The 16,383-nt window shown below is 46.4% G+C and overlaps 1 protein-coding gene across 2 annotated transcripts in view; it reads left to right on the top strand.

Moving 5' to 3' along the window:
- PAK1 (p21 (RAC1) activated kinase 1) overlaps positions 1 to 16,383 on the top strand; it is a 121,440-nt gene extending 105,057 nt beyond the window's left edge. For both annotated transcript variants that reach the window (XM_084842467.1, XM_084842469.1), the window contains 5 exons: positions 3,436 to 3,553; positions 7,386 to 7,485; positions 11,228 to 11,424; positions 13,444 to 13,581; positions 15,594 to 16,383. In XM_084842467.1, the coding sequence (XP_084698593.1) occupies positions 3,436 to 3,553; positions 7,386 to 7,485; positions 11,228 to 11,424; positions 13,444 to 13,581; positions 15,594 to 15,680 (640 nt within the window). In that variant the 3' untranslated portion in view covers positions 15,681 to 16,383. The remainder of the gene's footprint in view (positions 1 to 3,435; positions 3,554 to 7,385; positions 7,486 to 11,227; positions 11,425 to 13,443; positions 13,582 to 15,593) is intronic.

Genomic DNA, 16,383 nt, shown 5'->3' with positions numbered 1-16,383 from the left:
GAATGTGGCCTTTTCTGTGGTGACACCCCACTTGAGCCACTTGGGCTCAAGTGACAGGAAGCCAGATTCCGGCTGAACATCAGGAAAAACTTCCTGACTGTTAGAGCAATACGACAATGGAACCAATTACCTAGGGAGGTGGTGGGCTCTCCCACATTGGAGGCATTCAAGACGAGGCTGGACAGCCATCTGTCAGGGATGCTCTGACTTGGATTCCTGCATTGAGCAGGGGGTTGGACGTGATGGTCTTGTAGGCCCCTTCCAACTGTACTGCTATTCTATGATTCTATTCTAAGATTCTATGATTTGTATGATTTGAATCCCCTCTCTAGGCGCTTTAGCTTGGCACTGACTCTTCTTAATCTTTCAGGCCATAAGTTGAAGCCATTTTATTTTAGGAAGCTGCTTAAGGCAGCCTGCCTTATAAGATGTGAGATTATTGTTCTATCTAGCTCAGTTTTGTTTACACTGACTGGCAGCAGCTCTCCAGGGTTTCAGGCCAGAGTTGAGGATGTTTTGCATAGGTCATTCATGCGATTGTTCTGTTGCTGCTGCTCCTTTTAAACTGGATCTTTGTATTTTACTTCCAACGTTTTATTGGTTGTAAGCCACCACTGAGTCATGGAAAGGTGGGAGTATACATGTCTTAAATAAATAACCAGGGTGGAAAGTCTCCGGAGAGAAGCTGTGGACACACTAAATCAAGATTCAATATAATAAATAAAATTAAAAATAAATACAAGAGGAAGCTATCCCTGGGCCCAAGCAAGTTAGGGTTTTGTAAATCAAATAAAGGTAGCGCTATGTAAACTCCATGCTGGGGTGGGATCAAAATTATCCATCGAGGTAACCTAAATGTTGTGCTAAGAGAAGCTGAATTCTGTGACTATGTACAGGTTATGCAAATGTGTTTGCATAGCCTATTTGTTTATTTCGCATAATTTACTCTGCTTCTCCTAGTCAAGGAGAGAGTACTCAAGCCCCTTTGCCCTTACTCCTGGAAACCTTCTATGCTGCTCATGGGAAAAGGCATCTAGGAGTACACTTTCTTGGAAGTATTCACATTCAGACAGTTCATAGAGGCAATGGACCAAGTAAGCTTCGTCGGCTTTATTCAGAGGGTGCCATTGCTGAGAAGATCATGTGTACTTCATGTTTCTGCCATGAGTTTAAATCTCAGTTCAGAGTAGACAGATCAGCTTTTGGATTAGATATCATAAATAATATAAGTGGAGTTGGACTTGATGGTCTTCTAGGCCCCTTCCAGCCCTACTATTCTATGACCAGCATCTAAATGTGGCATTGTGCAGTGCTTCTGTTCAGCATTTGATCCAGCCTCTTCCAGGATGGCCCTTTCCATTCCCCCTCTTCTCCTGGGCAATGCCCTTTTGGCCATGTAAAGATCCTTACTCGGAGAATGAGTTTGCTATGAGTATATTTGATGTGTGCATTTGCAGGAGGCAGCGATCAGCTTGGAGAACAATGAGACCATTGTTTGGTTAGTATACTCTTGAGCAAGAAAGGAACACATCTTATATTTGACCAAATCATCTTTAAATTAAACCACAGTTTAAAAGTTGAGAGAAGCATTTTCCTAGCAGCCCCAATAGCAATTAACTTTTAAAGATCAGTGGTTTCCCAGAAAATGTCTGCCTTGTCTCTCAGCTGGTAGTTCCACCACCTCCTGAAATAGGATAGTAGCTTTTGCAATAACAATAATCGCTCCAGGAGACAGTAAGATCTTGTTCACTTGATCCAACCTCAGTCAATGTGGATTTCTTACAGACAACAGGCCTTGTGTATTTGATGGAAACCTCCAACCGCCCTCTAAGCCTTTGAGAAGGCAAAACTAGAAATTTCTGGCTTTAGGTCAGACGTGGGGCAGCCAGGCCAGGAGATCATGTGTGGTGCAGTAGTTCGAATGTTAGACTAGGACTGGGGAGATCCGGGTTCTAGCCCCACTCTGCCATAAAGCTCACTGGGTGATTTTGGGCCAGTCACTGACTCTCGGCCTAACCTACCTCACAGGGTTGTTGTGAGGATAAAATGGAGTGGAGGAGGAGAATCATGTGAGCCACCTTTGGCCCCTTGGAGGAATAGGCAGGATATAAATATAGCAAACGAACAAATAATGGACCTCTTTAAGATAAAATATAATATGAATAGTTGGCCAAAAGATATAAATCCAGCTCTATATTCTTACCAGTTTCTTCCCTCTCCACCCTGCAGACATCTGCAGTTTGTGAGAGTTAACTACCATTGCCTAATGCTTTCAAGCCTATTCTTACAATCTAGTAATTTCGTGTGTGTGTGTGTGTGTGTGTGTGTGTGTGCGCGCGCACGCGGAGAGAGAGAGAGAGGTGTATATATGAGACACAGAATACTGATTCTTAGCTCTGCCGCAGTACTCATTTATGTGCACTCAGGACCGCTCGCGTCACTTAAAAAAATAAAAACGCTACCGAAATCTACTGAGAAGATGTTGCCCATAAGGTCTTAGCCATATGATACTGTCCTCTCCTTGCCATCTTGCAGACATGCTGCGTTTGGCTTTTCCCTCTCCACCAGTGAGAAGAGATCCATGCTGCTCTGAATATTTTGCTTTTTCCTGTCCCAGTGGGACCGGAGCTGTAGTGCTGTTGATTTGACTGTGCTCGTTGGAAAAACCCTTGTGCTCAGATTCTTGGGATTAATATATTCCCCTCTGACTGTTCCTGAAGCAATTTCTTCTATCGCCTTGCTGCTGTTTTAATTTATAATTCATGTGCTGAGTTTTGTATTTTATAACCCATTGATCGTTTATTTGATTTGATTCTTGTAAGCTGCCTTGGGTGCCTCATGTTCAGGCAGGCAGGCAGGATGTAAATTGTGCAGAAGATAAATTTATGGCTTCCATAGAGTTGGAAAGAGGTCATCCAAGGTCACCCGCTGCTGAAAGGTTTGACCCTCTCCCCATCAGACTCTGAGAAATACGCAAGAAGAACATGATGGGCGGTGGATACCCAAGTCCGTTAATTAATTCTCAGCAACTGGTAATCAGAGGCATGCTACCATGCAGAGAAGCTGATCCTTCCTGAACTTATAGAGCCATTGGCCATGCTGGCTGGGAATTATGGAAATTGGAGTCCAACACATTTGCCATGTTGGACAAGGCTGCTGTAAGGTTAGGTGAAGAGAGGGAGAGAGACTTCCCCCTGGCCACCTAGCAGTTTAATGGCTGAGCCAGAACTTGAATCCAGGTCCCGTGTGTCTGCCCCCAACCCCTGGCCCAATCCATATCTAACACTCTCTCCATTATTTTACACTGGCTGTTTCGTGCTCCCAGCTTGCTGTGTTTTTAAAAATAGCTCTGCTCTCAGGTTTGGCGGTGGGTGGTTAGATGTGTTTGGCCAAGAGAAGACAATGACCGTCTGTTATTTCTCTGGCTTGTGGCAGTTACCTCGTGGGGGATGAACTGTGGGTAGTCATGGAGTATTTGGCAGGCGGGTCATTGACAGACGTGGTGACGGAGACCTGCATGGATGAAGGGCAGATAGCTGCGGTGTGCCGCGAGGTAAGGATTTTAATTCTATAAATATATATTCATTCCAAAAGGAAATGTCATGCTTTACAGACGGACAGGATGTGTCTCTCAGAGTTCTGTTGTGTGCGTGTCTGTGTGTGAGACGGAGAGCGAATGTGATATCTCTGGAATTATTTAATATAACTGGTGACACCCCACTTCTCATTGGTGACACCCCACTTATGGAATAAACTTCCCCAAAGAGGTTCACCTGGAACCTACGTTGTTATCTTTTTGGTGCCAGGCAAAGACCTTTCTTTTCTCCTAGGCATTTTAGAGATCTAGTTCTAGCTTATAATGGCTGTTTCATTGACAACTATGCTTTGTTGTTTTGCATTATTCTGTATATTACTCTTTTAAGTATTTGCCTTGTATTTTATATTTTTAATTGCCCTTTAAAATGGCATTTTAGTTTTTTAACCGGTTGCAGTCTGCCCAGAGAACGTTAGCTACTGGGCAGATTAGAAAATGTGCTAAATAAATAAATAAGCGGGGCCTGCAACAAAATGTTGCAGTACAGAGAACACCCTGTTCAGGATTCCAGACACTCTGCTCCGTTTTCCTCATTCCCCCAGTTTCTGATTTCCCGCCTCCCAATAGTCAGTCAGCATTCCATTGCCACTGAGCACATCCTTAGGGGACGAACTCCTAATGGAGGACCCTGTTGGGCTTTGCGGGGTGGGGTGGTCCTCCATTAGGGCTTCCTCCCTGAAGGATTTTTTTGGAACTTCTGCAACTGTTAGGGTTCCCTCAAGCCTGCTGATACCTCCTTCTTCTGCATGGGTGGTGCCGTTTTGACTAAATAAGGATCGGCGCTCACAGCGTGAACATCGGAAATAGAGGGAATGATGTAGCATTGCATCTTCTAAAGAAACCAGCAGGAGGAGGCGCAGAAGAAATGTTGTGTGCTTATGTGTGGGTGATGGGAATTCTAGTCGAAGAAAACCTGAGTTCTACCTGTATAGATTAATGAATATTGGAAGATTTGCAGATAGTGCAAATTTTTATGTTTCTTCTGCTACTTATGAGAGGCATGTGGGAGGTTACAGATCACCCTCTGATCCCTGGAAATCCTCTTGAGCCCCACTTTGGCTTCTGAGGTTTCACCATGGCCTGTGTGCTTTTTGCAGCCTATTCTTGCCCCCATAAGGGCTAGAAACGTGAGTAGCTCTTTAAAAACGTTAAAAGCTGAGATCCTCAGAATGCTGAGTTTTGTACCCAGAACTGAATTTTGTACTTGCAAGAATAGCTTAACCCAGAAATCACCTTTGATTTGGTACTTAGTGATGGCTTGCAGTTGAATAAGGGGTACTGGGCTGCTTTGTGCAATCACCACAGCCCGCTGTTGCTCACTTAAGCCATGATGGGTTGCTTGCAACGTATGCTGGCGGCCATTGTGAATATTCAAGCTGCGGTGGATGGTCACCACAGCTTACTGTGATGTGCGGAACCAGCGAGGGTGGGTTGTCGCCATGGTTAACAAACCACTAACCACGGCAACAGCCCACCCTCGCCAGGTTCACATGTCATGATAAGCTGCATTGCAGATTCTTGAATGTTCACAATGGCTGCTTGCACACGTCGCAACCCACCATGGCTTAAGTGAGCAACGGCGAGCTGTGGTGATGGTGCGAACCAGGCCACTGTGCTTTTAAAAAATAATAGCTTCAGTTCCATGCCAGAAAAAGCTTAACCTGCTGGATTTCAGCCTGTGGTATAGCTCTTAAGAGCACAGGGCAGGGGTCAAGAGGGAATTGCCATCCTAACTACTTGGAGCTTTATTATTAATGGTTACCTGAAACATCAGCTTGTCTTCCAGTCTATGCAGACTATTGACTTCTGTCTCTCCTCCACACCTTCTCGCTATCGATGCTCATATCATTTTACTCCATAAATACCTATGCATGGAGATAATATGTGCCCTAAAAATAGATGGACTCATCACCAGTGGAGAGTGAATCGGCCAGGGTTGTTTATAATCTGTGTCCTTTACATCACCCCTCCTGGGGTGTACAAGGGTGCATAATAATGGTGGGTATGTGGACTGCTCTTTTATGAGCAACCGTAGATCTGTCAGTGGTGGAGCACAGGCATGGTGTGCAAAAGGTCCCTGGTTCAATCCCTGGCATCTCCAGTTAAAAGGCGCATGTAGCAGGTAATGGGAAAGACCAGCGGAGGCTGGTGAGTCTGCTCCGGGTTTCAGTCAGAACTCTAAAGGAGCTATCCAAGGTGCTTTGCAGAAGTCAGACATCCTTGCTGATCTGCTGCAAATCATCCAGGGATTGATCCTGATTAAGGCCAGCATCAAGCGTAGGCATGATCAGGCACCTGCCAAGGGCTCACACCCCAGCAGGGACCCACTGACGAGGAGTTGCTCCTCTTCTTCACCATTGCCATCTGCTTGTTCACCTGCCTCTTGCTCTGGCCCAAGCAAGATGTATAACGCATATGCTCAGAGGCACCTGCAGACACAATTCACAACGGCTTTTAGGCTAAAACGCCCAGAGGGCTGTGTTGTTGGACCTCCAAAAAAGAGAGCATTTAATCTCTTCGCTTTCTTTAAATAAACCTGGTGCCTCAAAATATACAGGACACAGAGGCATCAGTTTATCTCTGGTCTGTGTCAACGTTTGCATGTATTTGCTTGTAAGTCTGTTCTGCCCCATTTCCACATTAATCTAAGATTCTTTTTTTAAAATCCACATAAACATTTGCATTTAAATACACATTAGGCAGGGCAGTCCTATTTATTTATTTCATTTCATTTCTATACCGCCCAATAGCCGAAGCTCTCTGGGCAGTTCACAAAAATTAAAACCAAAGAGCACACAATAAAACAATAAAAATATATATAAAACATTAAAACCACAGTATAACAATACAACCAGAATAAAACTTAGCAGCAATGCAGGGATTTAAAATACAGATTTAAAACCACAAAGCTAAAAGTCTAGAAAGCTAAAATGCTAAAATGCCTGGGAAAATAAAAAAGTCTTCACCTGGCCCCGGAAGGAATACAATGTAGGTGCCAGGCGAACCTCACTAGGGAGCTCATTCCACAGCCGGGGTGCCACAGCAGTAAAGGCCCTCCTCCTAGTAGCCACCTGCCTCACTTCCTTTGGCAGGGGCTCATGGAGGAGGGCCGCTGAGGATGATCTTAAGGTCCGGACAGGCACATATGGGAGCAGTAGTCTGGAGTCAGAGCAGTCCAACATTTCAAAAGTCCTGCTGGGCTTCTGCTGGCGGGACAGAAGGGGGCCTGCATCAAGGGTAGACGTGGTCGGGCAATTGCTGAGGGTCTACACCCCAGCAGGGGACCACTGACACATGTTTCCTCTGGAGTTGCTCCTCCTCGTCCCCATTGCAACCTGCTTGCTCACCTGCCTCTCGCTCTGGCCCAGACAATGGCGGTGGTGAGAAGGAGGAGCAGCGGATGCCCGGCCTCCTTTCTCCCTGGCTCTCTGCCTGGTAGCAATGAGGAGCAGCTGGTGACAATGGTGGCGAGAAGGTGGACTCGCTGAGGGAGGGGGCCCAGGGAGGGTGTCTTGTCCAAGGGCCCTGAGAAACCTGGATCCAGCACTGATCCTGACGGACCTCCTGCCCACCCTGGTGTGGACAAGACTGGGCTAGATAGTCCAGTGATCTGACTCGGTAGAAGACAGCTTCCTCTGTTCCTACAGTTATATACACTGGGGTGAGCTTTGTATAAAAATGTTCTGTGACCAATCGCCCATTCATGCACCTATCTTTCTGATTATTGCTTCACTGGCTGTGTTAGTTAATTCATTAATTCCTGGGGGGATGGTGTTTTTTTTCTCCACAGTGTCTTCAGGCGTTGGAATTCCTCCACTGCAACCAGGTCATCCACCGGGATATCAAGAGTGACAACATCTTGCTTGGGATGGACGGCTCTGTCAAGCTAAGTATGTGGGCAGGGTGACAGAGGACAACTGGAGGCCTGGAATTTCAAAATGTGGCCCTCGCTCTAATTTAATCCCCCCACCACTTCATTTACGGACCAGAGAACCATAGGAGATTTCTCATTGGTGGTAGATCTACCCAAAGACGAAATACAATGTTGGCTTTGGTTTTCACTCATACGTACAGAATTATGTGTGGTGTGGAGAAAGTGGATAGGGAGACCTTTGTCTCCCTCTCTCATAATCCTAGAACCCAGTGGGGTCATCCCATGAAGCTGACTGGTGGGAGATTCAGGACAGATAAAAGGAAGGACTTCTCCACACAGCTCAGGGTTAAACTATGGAATTTGCAACTGCAAGATGTAGTGATGGCCACCAATTTGGATGGCTTTAAAAGAGGGCTGGACAAATTCCTGGAGGAGAAGGCTATCTGTGCTGCCAGAGGCGGTATGCCTGTGTACACCCGTTGCTGGGGAACATGGGCAGGAGGGTGCTGTCACACTCATGCCCTGCTTGTGGGTTCCTGGTCGGCAGCTGGTTGGCCGCTCTGTGATCAGAATGCTGGACTGGAAGCATCTTGGTCTGATCCAGCAGGGCTCTTCTGATGTTCAGATTTTAATTAAAGCGTTCTGCGAGGGAAGAGGGAAGGAGTTGTAGCTCAGGAGCGATGCACCTGCTTTGAGTGCAACACTAGTAGTAATTGTACTGTTTAGCTACAAGCCATAACAAAAATAGAAGGGAATTAAGAATTGAGGAACAAGTTTAACTCAGTTTCCTGGCCGCCAGCACAAATTAAAAAACATGCAAGGTAACATAATCTTCATTATCAAGCGAACAAACAAAACATACACATGCACGAGGCGCAGCAAAATTCTTCCTTAGCCTAAACGCAGACAAATACTTTTCACGTGAATCATTATAAAGTGGACATTGAGGGTAACATAATAGACAATCAATATCCTCAGTAACAGTTTGACAGATCCCACAAGAATCCTGCTCCAATTCTGATTTCATAGAATCACAGAATAGTAGGGTTGGAAGGGGCCTACAAGGCCATCGAGTCCAGCCCCCTGCTCAGTGCAGGAATCCAAGTCAGAGCCTCCCTGACAGATGGCTGTCCAGCCTCGTCTTGAACGCCTCCAGTGTGGGAGAGCCCACCACCTCCCTAGAGAATGGGTTCCATTGTCATATTGCTCTTACAGTCAGGAATTTTTTCCTGATGTTCAGCCAGAATCTGTCTTCCTGTAACTTGAGCCCATTATTCCATGTCCTGCACTCTGGGATGATCGAGAAGAGATCCCGGCCTTCCTCTCTGGGACAACCTTTCAAGTACTTGAAGAGCGCTATCCTGTCTCCCCTCAGTCTTCTCTTCTCAAGGCTAAACATACCCAGTTCTTTCAGTCTCTCTTCATAGGGCTTTGTTTCCAGTCCCCTGATCATCTCCATTGCCCTCCTCTGAACCCTCTCCAGTTTGTCTGCATCCTTCTTAAAGTGTGGTGCCCAGAACTGGACACAGTACTCCAGATGAGGCCTAACCAGTGCTGAGTAGAGGGGAACTAGAACTTCCCGGGATTTGGAAGCGATGCTTCTATTAATGCAGCCCATAATAGCATTTGCCTTTTTTGCAGCCACATCACATTGTTGGCTCATCTTCAGCTTGTGATGGACAACAATTCCAAGATCCTTCTCGCTTGTAGTGTTGTTGAGTCATGTATCCCCCATCTTGTAACTGTGCATTTGGTTTCTTTTTCCTAGGTGCAGAACTTGGCATTTATCCCTATTAAATGTCATTCTATTGTTTTCTGCCCAGCGCTCCAGTCTATCCAGATCACTTTGAATTTTGTTTCTGTTTTCCAAAGTATTAGCTATCCCGCCCAATTTCGTGTCATCTGCAAATTTGATCAGCATTCCCTGCACCTCCTCCTCCAAGTCATTAATAAAAATGTTGAAGAGCACTGGGCCCAGGACTGAGCCCTGCGGTACCCCACTCGTTACCTCTCCCCAGCTTGAGAAGGTCCCATTGATAAGCACTCTTTGAGTCCGATTCTGTAGCCAACTGTGGATCCACCGGATCGTTGTTTCATCTAGCCCACTTTGAGCTAGTTTGCTCATCAGGATATCATGGGGCACTTTGTCGAAAGCTTTGCTGAAGTCGAGGTATATGATGTCTACAGCATTCCCACGGTCTACAAGGGTGGTGACTTGATCCAAAAATGAGATCAGATTTGTCTGGCAGGACTTGTTTTTGACAAATCCATGTTGGCTTTGAGTAATCACTGCATTGTTTTCAAGGTGCTTCCAGATGGATTGCTTTATCATCTCCTCCAGAATTTATAAGTAATTATAATTTATAATTATACTACTTATAATTTATAAGTTATTTCTTATAACTGCCTTTTGAGAGAGCAGATGGCAGACATCTCAATTCTATAAAAGCATTCCTATGTGGAGCTAGCTCAACCTTCCCCAACCTGGTGCCCTCCAGATGTGTTGGACTAGAAATCCCAGAATCCCCAGCCAGGACAGTGGGGTTCTGGGAGTGGTAGTCCAAAACATCTGGAGGGCACCAGGTTGGGGAAGGTTGAGCTAGAGTAATAAGATCCAGATAACTGGCTTTATGATGATCTGACTTGATGCATGGGTACAGTCTAGAAGAATGCATTATTAACATGTCCATCAGAAAGTATTTTCCAAACACAAAAAGCCTCAACTGAGATTTGAACATCCAACTGGATCTTAGTCAGTTGATAATCAAGATACTCTGCCAAGTGTCTGTAAAGCAGTTACTTTCCTCTGAGCATTTATGGGAGAGCTGTAAGCTTTACAAACCCAAACGTGAAGATGACAAAACTAACTTCTATTATGAAAGTTGAGAAGCCGGACTTGTGTTCTTGGCCAGACAGAAGGCCACCCTGCTTCTGTGTGAACATGAGCGGCTGGCCTGCCAACAGGTGAAGCTGGTACTGTCTTCAGAAAATGATTTTGGGTTCTTCTCCAGCTCCTGAACTAACCATCGGCTAAAGCCCCAAAGTTCAAACACCAGATAACTTAGAGCAGGCATGGGCAGAAGGTGTATCTCCAGGTCTTTTGGACTTCAACTTCAAGAAGCCCCTGCCAGCATGGGCAGTGGTCAGGAATGCTGGCAGTTGAAGTCTAAAACATCTGGAGATCTACTTTCTGACATAGAGGAAACAACCTTAGCCAAAAGGATTTGTATGCAAAAAGTCCCAGGTTCGATTCCTGGCATCTCATCTCCTGGTGCCCTACCAGAGAGAGGGCCTTTTCTGTGGTGGCCCCCCATTTGTGAAATGCTCTCCCCAGAGAAACTCGCCTGGCACCTGTGTTGTGGTCTTTCTGGTACCAGGTGAAGACCTTTTTATTCCCGCAGGCATTTTAAGAACATTTTTAGGGCTTTTAGTACTCTATTCTGCTGCTGGTTTTAATTTGGTTTTCTTCTGTGCTGTTTTATTGTTTTAATGTTTACACAGTGTGTTTTTAATGTATTGTACACTGCACAGAGAACTTCAGTTACTGGATGGTTTAAAAGGACAATAAGTAAGTAAATAAATCTAAATAAATCTTTAAAAGATCTTGGGTATCAGGTGATGGCAAAAATCCCTGAGATTCTGGAGACCAGGTGCTGCCAGTCGAGTGGTCAGTGCTGGGTTAGCTGGGCGAATGGCCTAGCTCTGTAGAAGTGAGCTTCATGGCTGCTGTTTGCATTTCTTTGTCTCCTTCTCTCCAGCCGATTTTGGCTTCTGTGCTCAGATCACTCCCGAGCAGAGCAAACGCAGCACCATGGTGGGGACACCGTACTGGATGGCTCCGGAGGTGGTGACGAGGAAAGCCTATGGGCCCAAGGTGGACATCTGGTCCCTGGGGATAATGGCAATTGAAATGATAGAGGGGGAACCACCATACCTCAATGAGAATCCCCTGAGGGTAAGCTCTGTTTGATTTTTTAAAAACCCTTTCTCCCAAGAGGGGGCATGGGCTTTCCAGACTGTCTCACATACGAGCACTGGCCAAGCGTAGCTTACGAGAGGGGACACGGTTGAGTGATAGAGCTTTGCAGGCAGAAGGTTCCATGTTGCATCCCTGGCTTCAAGTGATGTAGGGGAGCCAGGGCTTAGAAAACTGAGGGGGAAGGCGCTGTATGCACAAAACACCAACAGAGGAAAAAAATCCAAAAGTGCCACTGAGTATGGACTGCAATAATTAGTTATTTTGTGGATCTCTAAAATACTCGTGGACTGTAAAAATTACTTATTACGCAGATCTCTAAAAATGCTCTATGCATTTCAAGACTAGGTCTCTTGCTCAGGAGCAATTGATCTTTTTAAAATATATAAAAACATATTTTTGTTATATAGTGAAGTTAACATACAATTATTTAAAAACTTTAAAATTTTAAAAATTACCATAGTTAAGAACTAATTTTTAAGATTGTTACAGTCCATGAATAAATAAATTATTATTACAGTCCATACTCAGTGGCGCTTTAGGGTTTCTTCCTTTTTGATGTTTGGGAGCCAGGGCTCACAGGGTCAAAGTGCTGGGATTTCCTGATAAATCATAGAATCATAGAATAGTAGGGTTGGAAGGGGCCTACAAGGCCATCGAGTCCAACCCCCTGCTCAATGCAGGAATCCAGGTCAGAGCATCCCTGACAGATGGCTGTCCAGCCTCATCTTGAATGCCTCCAGTGTGGGAGAGTTTTGGGAAGGCCTGGTCTTGAATGGCCCTTGAGCTTTGCAAAGGACCTGCCGCTGACGGAGGTGAAAACTGATAGAACTGGTTTGTTGACTTCTAGATCAATTCTCCTTGGTGCTCGGAAAAGAAGCTCCTGGAAAATCTTGAGCTGGTTGTCTTCCGCTGTTTGGGGACAAGTTGTGTCCTTCTCATATAATCTCAGGTCTCTCCAGCCAAAGTCCAACATGTTAATCAGTACACTGCCCTTTGCCAGCTCGCTGTTCTATGACTGTTGGCTGATCCTAATACGTTCAGAATTATGCTCTCTACTGCTGCTCTTTGGTGTGTGTGTGTGTGTGTGTGTGTGTAACATCCCAACACACCCACCTACCTGCGTGCACACGTATGCACCAACACAGGTGTCTGCATTTTGGACTGCCTTTGGGGATGTCGTGATGACATCCTAACATTTCCCACTACAGCACTGCTAGCATTGCCAGTCGAAAGGGAAAGGGAGTGGGAAACGACTCCGTCCAATGATTGGCTACTGGTCGGCCCCTTCCTCAGTTTCAAGTCTGTTTTCCATATTGCCTGGTCTGGGGGGGGGGGGTGCACGCGCGCAGTTCCCCTTGAGATCACAGAAATAACACTAGTTCTTGCTGAGGAGGGTAAAAGTATGTGTCTGTCTGCAGCACAGGTGGGGACTCTGTTGATGGAATGCTCCTCTCTATGAGAAAATCCTTGAGCCTAGAAAGCTAGCACATCAGGGGCAAAGTGGTTCTTCTCTAGCCTTATCCCCAATATGCTACTTTTTCTCTTGACAGCAAACCTCTTTGTATCGAGGGGCGCTTGATCCTCTGAGTTCTCGCATGCAGCCTGGTGTGGGTCAGCCCAGACGCGGGTTTATTGCCTCAGCGAGAAGCAGGGTGTGGTTGTCCAGTTCCTCTGAATGCAGGCCTATGGCATCCTGCAGCTGCCGTCCAAAGCAGTGCTTGCTTTAGTTTGTTAAATGCGGTGAGATGAGCTGCATTGCTGACTTGCATATGGACTGTGATTTGTGCCCTGCTGCCTCTGGTCCTCCTTCAGCGTGGCAAGAGGCCTCTTCCACTTCCCCCCTTGTGGCTATGCCACGTTTGCTCTCTCTTTCCAAAGCACATGTCCTTCCATTGATCACTCTGAAAACTCAGGCATGAAACAGCATCCGTGACTTGAACACCTTTTTCTGGTCCTTCCACCTTCACTTTCCCTTTTTCTTCTTCTTCTGCCCAGGCTTTGTATCTCATTGCTACCAATGGGACCCCAGAGCTGCAGAATCCGGAGAAGCTTTCGCCCATATTCAGAGACTTCCTCAATCGCTGCCTTGAGATGGATGTGGAGAAGAGAGGATCTGCTAAAGAACTCCTCCAGGTGATGCTACAATTTGGGGCAGGGCAAGGTGACGGAGAGACCCTATGCCTGCTATCATTCTGCTCTAAAACTATCAAAACATCTGCATCTAGAATTTGTATCTGTTTCCACAAGCCTTCCCCGACCTCCAGGTGTTTGGGACCAGAACTCCCAGCATTCCTGACCATTGGCCATACTGCCTGTGGCTGATGGGAGTTGAAGTCCAAAACCTCTACAGAGCACCAGGTCGCAAGATTGAGCCCAGGCCCTCTGGTTTGGTTTCGGACTCTGATTCAGATTCGGAGACGGAGCTAGAAGCTCAGCAGAGACAGGATGTGTGGGAGGAAATTCCCCAAGACTCCCCCGGAGTCAGTGATGAACCTTCCCAGGGGCTTACTGGGGAGGAGGGCCAGGCTCAGAGACTGTCCCCCGCCCCCCATGGGAACCCAGCCCCTGTCAGAGAGGGAGGGAGCATCGCGATTGAAAGATGCCAGAGCCCACTGCAGAGTTAAGAGGGCAGAGCTGAGAGGAGGTGGGAGGCATCCCACCCAATCAGCTGCCTGTCAGAAGTTTGGGCTGGGAGGAACCTCCTTGAAGGGAGGAGACCAGAAAGAGCTGGCTGAGCCTACTGGGAAACCAGTCCATTTGAGTTGGAAGGCAACTACCCTGCTTACCAAAAGATTTATGTTGCTAATTAGGCCTAGAGGACAGCTCTTAGCTTTTGTAGTGGCTTCAGAGGTGAAGAGGTGCTGTTAGCTGAATAAAGAGTTTGTGGATTGCACAGTGAGGAGCCTTGATTGCCTCCTTACTCAGCGGGAGGCCTTGGCCTCCCTGACTGCTTGACACAATGGCTGCATTCAGATACAAGAGTAGACCATGGCTGCCTTCAGGTGTCCCCATAGTCACAGATACAGTGAACGATGACTAAGGAAAATGCCTTCTCAGTAGTGGTGACTCAGTTGTGGAATAATTTTTACAGGGAGGCCTGCCTGGGGCTTAGTCATTTGGGGGCCAGGAACCGTAGCTCAATGGTAGAGCAGATGCTTTGGATGTTGTTGTTGTTGTTCAGTCGTTCAGTCGTGTCCGACTCTTCGTGACCCCATGGACCATAGCACGCCAGGCCTTCCTTTCCTGCGCTCTCTCCCGGAGCGTGCGTGTAGAAGGTCCCAAAGATTGACAGGTTCAGTCCCTGGTATCCCTAGTTTAAAAGATCAGGGAGCAAGTGATGGGAAAGGTGATGGAATGGCGTTGCGAGTCAGAGTAGACACTCCTGTGCTAGATGGACCAACAAGTCTGACCTGGGATAAGGACGCTTCCTACATTCCTATGGTTAAGTTACCACCTTCTCAACTCAATGCCACATTCTTTGTTTGTTCTGCTCTAGGGTAGAATTAATAGAACCTTAGAGCTGGAAGGTGCCATGGAGATCATCTAGTATTAGATCCTCCTATTAATAGAGGATCTGCAATGCAGGATGCAACCATAGCATCCATGAGAGGTGGCCATCCAGCCTCAGCTTAAATGCCCCCAGTGCCACTTCCTGAGGCAATCTGTTCCATGGCTGAAGAGCTCTTACTCTCAGGAACTTTCCCCTAATGTTTAGCAGAAATCTGCTTCCTTGCAGTTTCCACCCAATGGTTCTAGGCCTGCCCTTGGGAGAAACAGAACAAACCTGCTCCATCTTCTGCATGACAGCCCTTCAGATATTTGAAGACCGCTGTGCTGTCTCCCCTTAATCTTCACCAGGCTAAACATATCCAACTCTCTAAACCATTCCTCAAAGGATCTGGTTTCCAGATTCCTCACCATCTTGGTCGCCCACCTCTGGACACTTTTAGCTAAATGCAGTCCTGCTCTTGTCACCTCTCCATGGATGCCTCTGTAAGGAGACAGAGAGAAGTAATGTGTGAATTCTGGGGGAAGGCAAGACAATTCTCCTGTCAACCTCTGACTAATACAGCTCTGCATGTATCACCATTGGGTGGTTCGGGCTACTGTCTTCCATTACCAACACCTCTCTCCTTCTCTTCTAGCACCAGTTCCTGAAAATCGCCAAGCCCCTCTCTAGCCTCACTCCTCTGATCATCGCAGCAAAGGAGGCCGCCAAGAACAGCCACTGAAGGGTTCAATGCAGCTGTCCTTGCTGTGCCCTCCTGATTTTATTTTTTTTTAAACAAACAAAAACACGACAATTTCAAAGGACTCAATTCTTAGGACTTTTACCATGCCCAGAGAACTTTTAATCCTGCAAGGTCAGGATCATAAAAACGATTTGCATTGAAACCTCAAAGGAGACAGGTGGCAGGGACGTCGCTCTAAAACTCTTGACCTCCCACTTGGAATGGGGGAGTATTTGGGCGTTTGAAAGTGTCGTTAAGAGACAATCCGATCATGACCAACATGTTGCCAAGCCAGTATGTTTCCTTATCTTTTAATGTGCTGAATTAAGAAGGGGAAAAAATTACATGGAGCCTTTTAGAACATGTTTTTCCTAATGGGTCAGTTTCTCGCTGCCTGGGCTCTCTGTCATTAAACTACTGAAGGACTGGCCCGTTTTGGATTACTTGAAAGCTAGGACAGGCAAAAGCAGAAAACTGGACCGCTTTTATCATCTCAAAGGAAGTGGCGTTTCTGAACCACCAATATTTGGACGTCTGTGTGCATGTGCCGGAGAAGACGCTGACATAGTTAGAACGAGCCCCCTTCTTCTGTCGGAGAATTATGTTAACGAATGATCATCGTGCTGCGTGTTTGGGTTGTTGTGTGTGAAACTACTTGCCCTCTGATTAAATTCGCATAGCTGTTTCCACCCCTTTGATCTGC

The sequence above is a fragment of the Heloderma suspectum genome, chromosome 3, assembly GCF_057233095.1.
Source record: "Heloderma suspectum isolate Gila_16-S chromosome 3, 16-S_ref, whole genome shotgun sequence".
NCBI classification, from domain to species: Eukaryota; Metazoa; Chordata; class Lepidosauria; order Squamata; family Helodermatidae; genus Heloderma; species Heloderma suspectum.
Note: the sequence above shows the minus strand (reverse complement) of the source record. Positions and strands in the feature narration are given on the sequence as shown.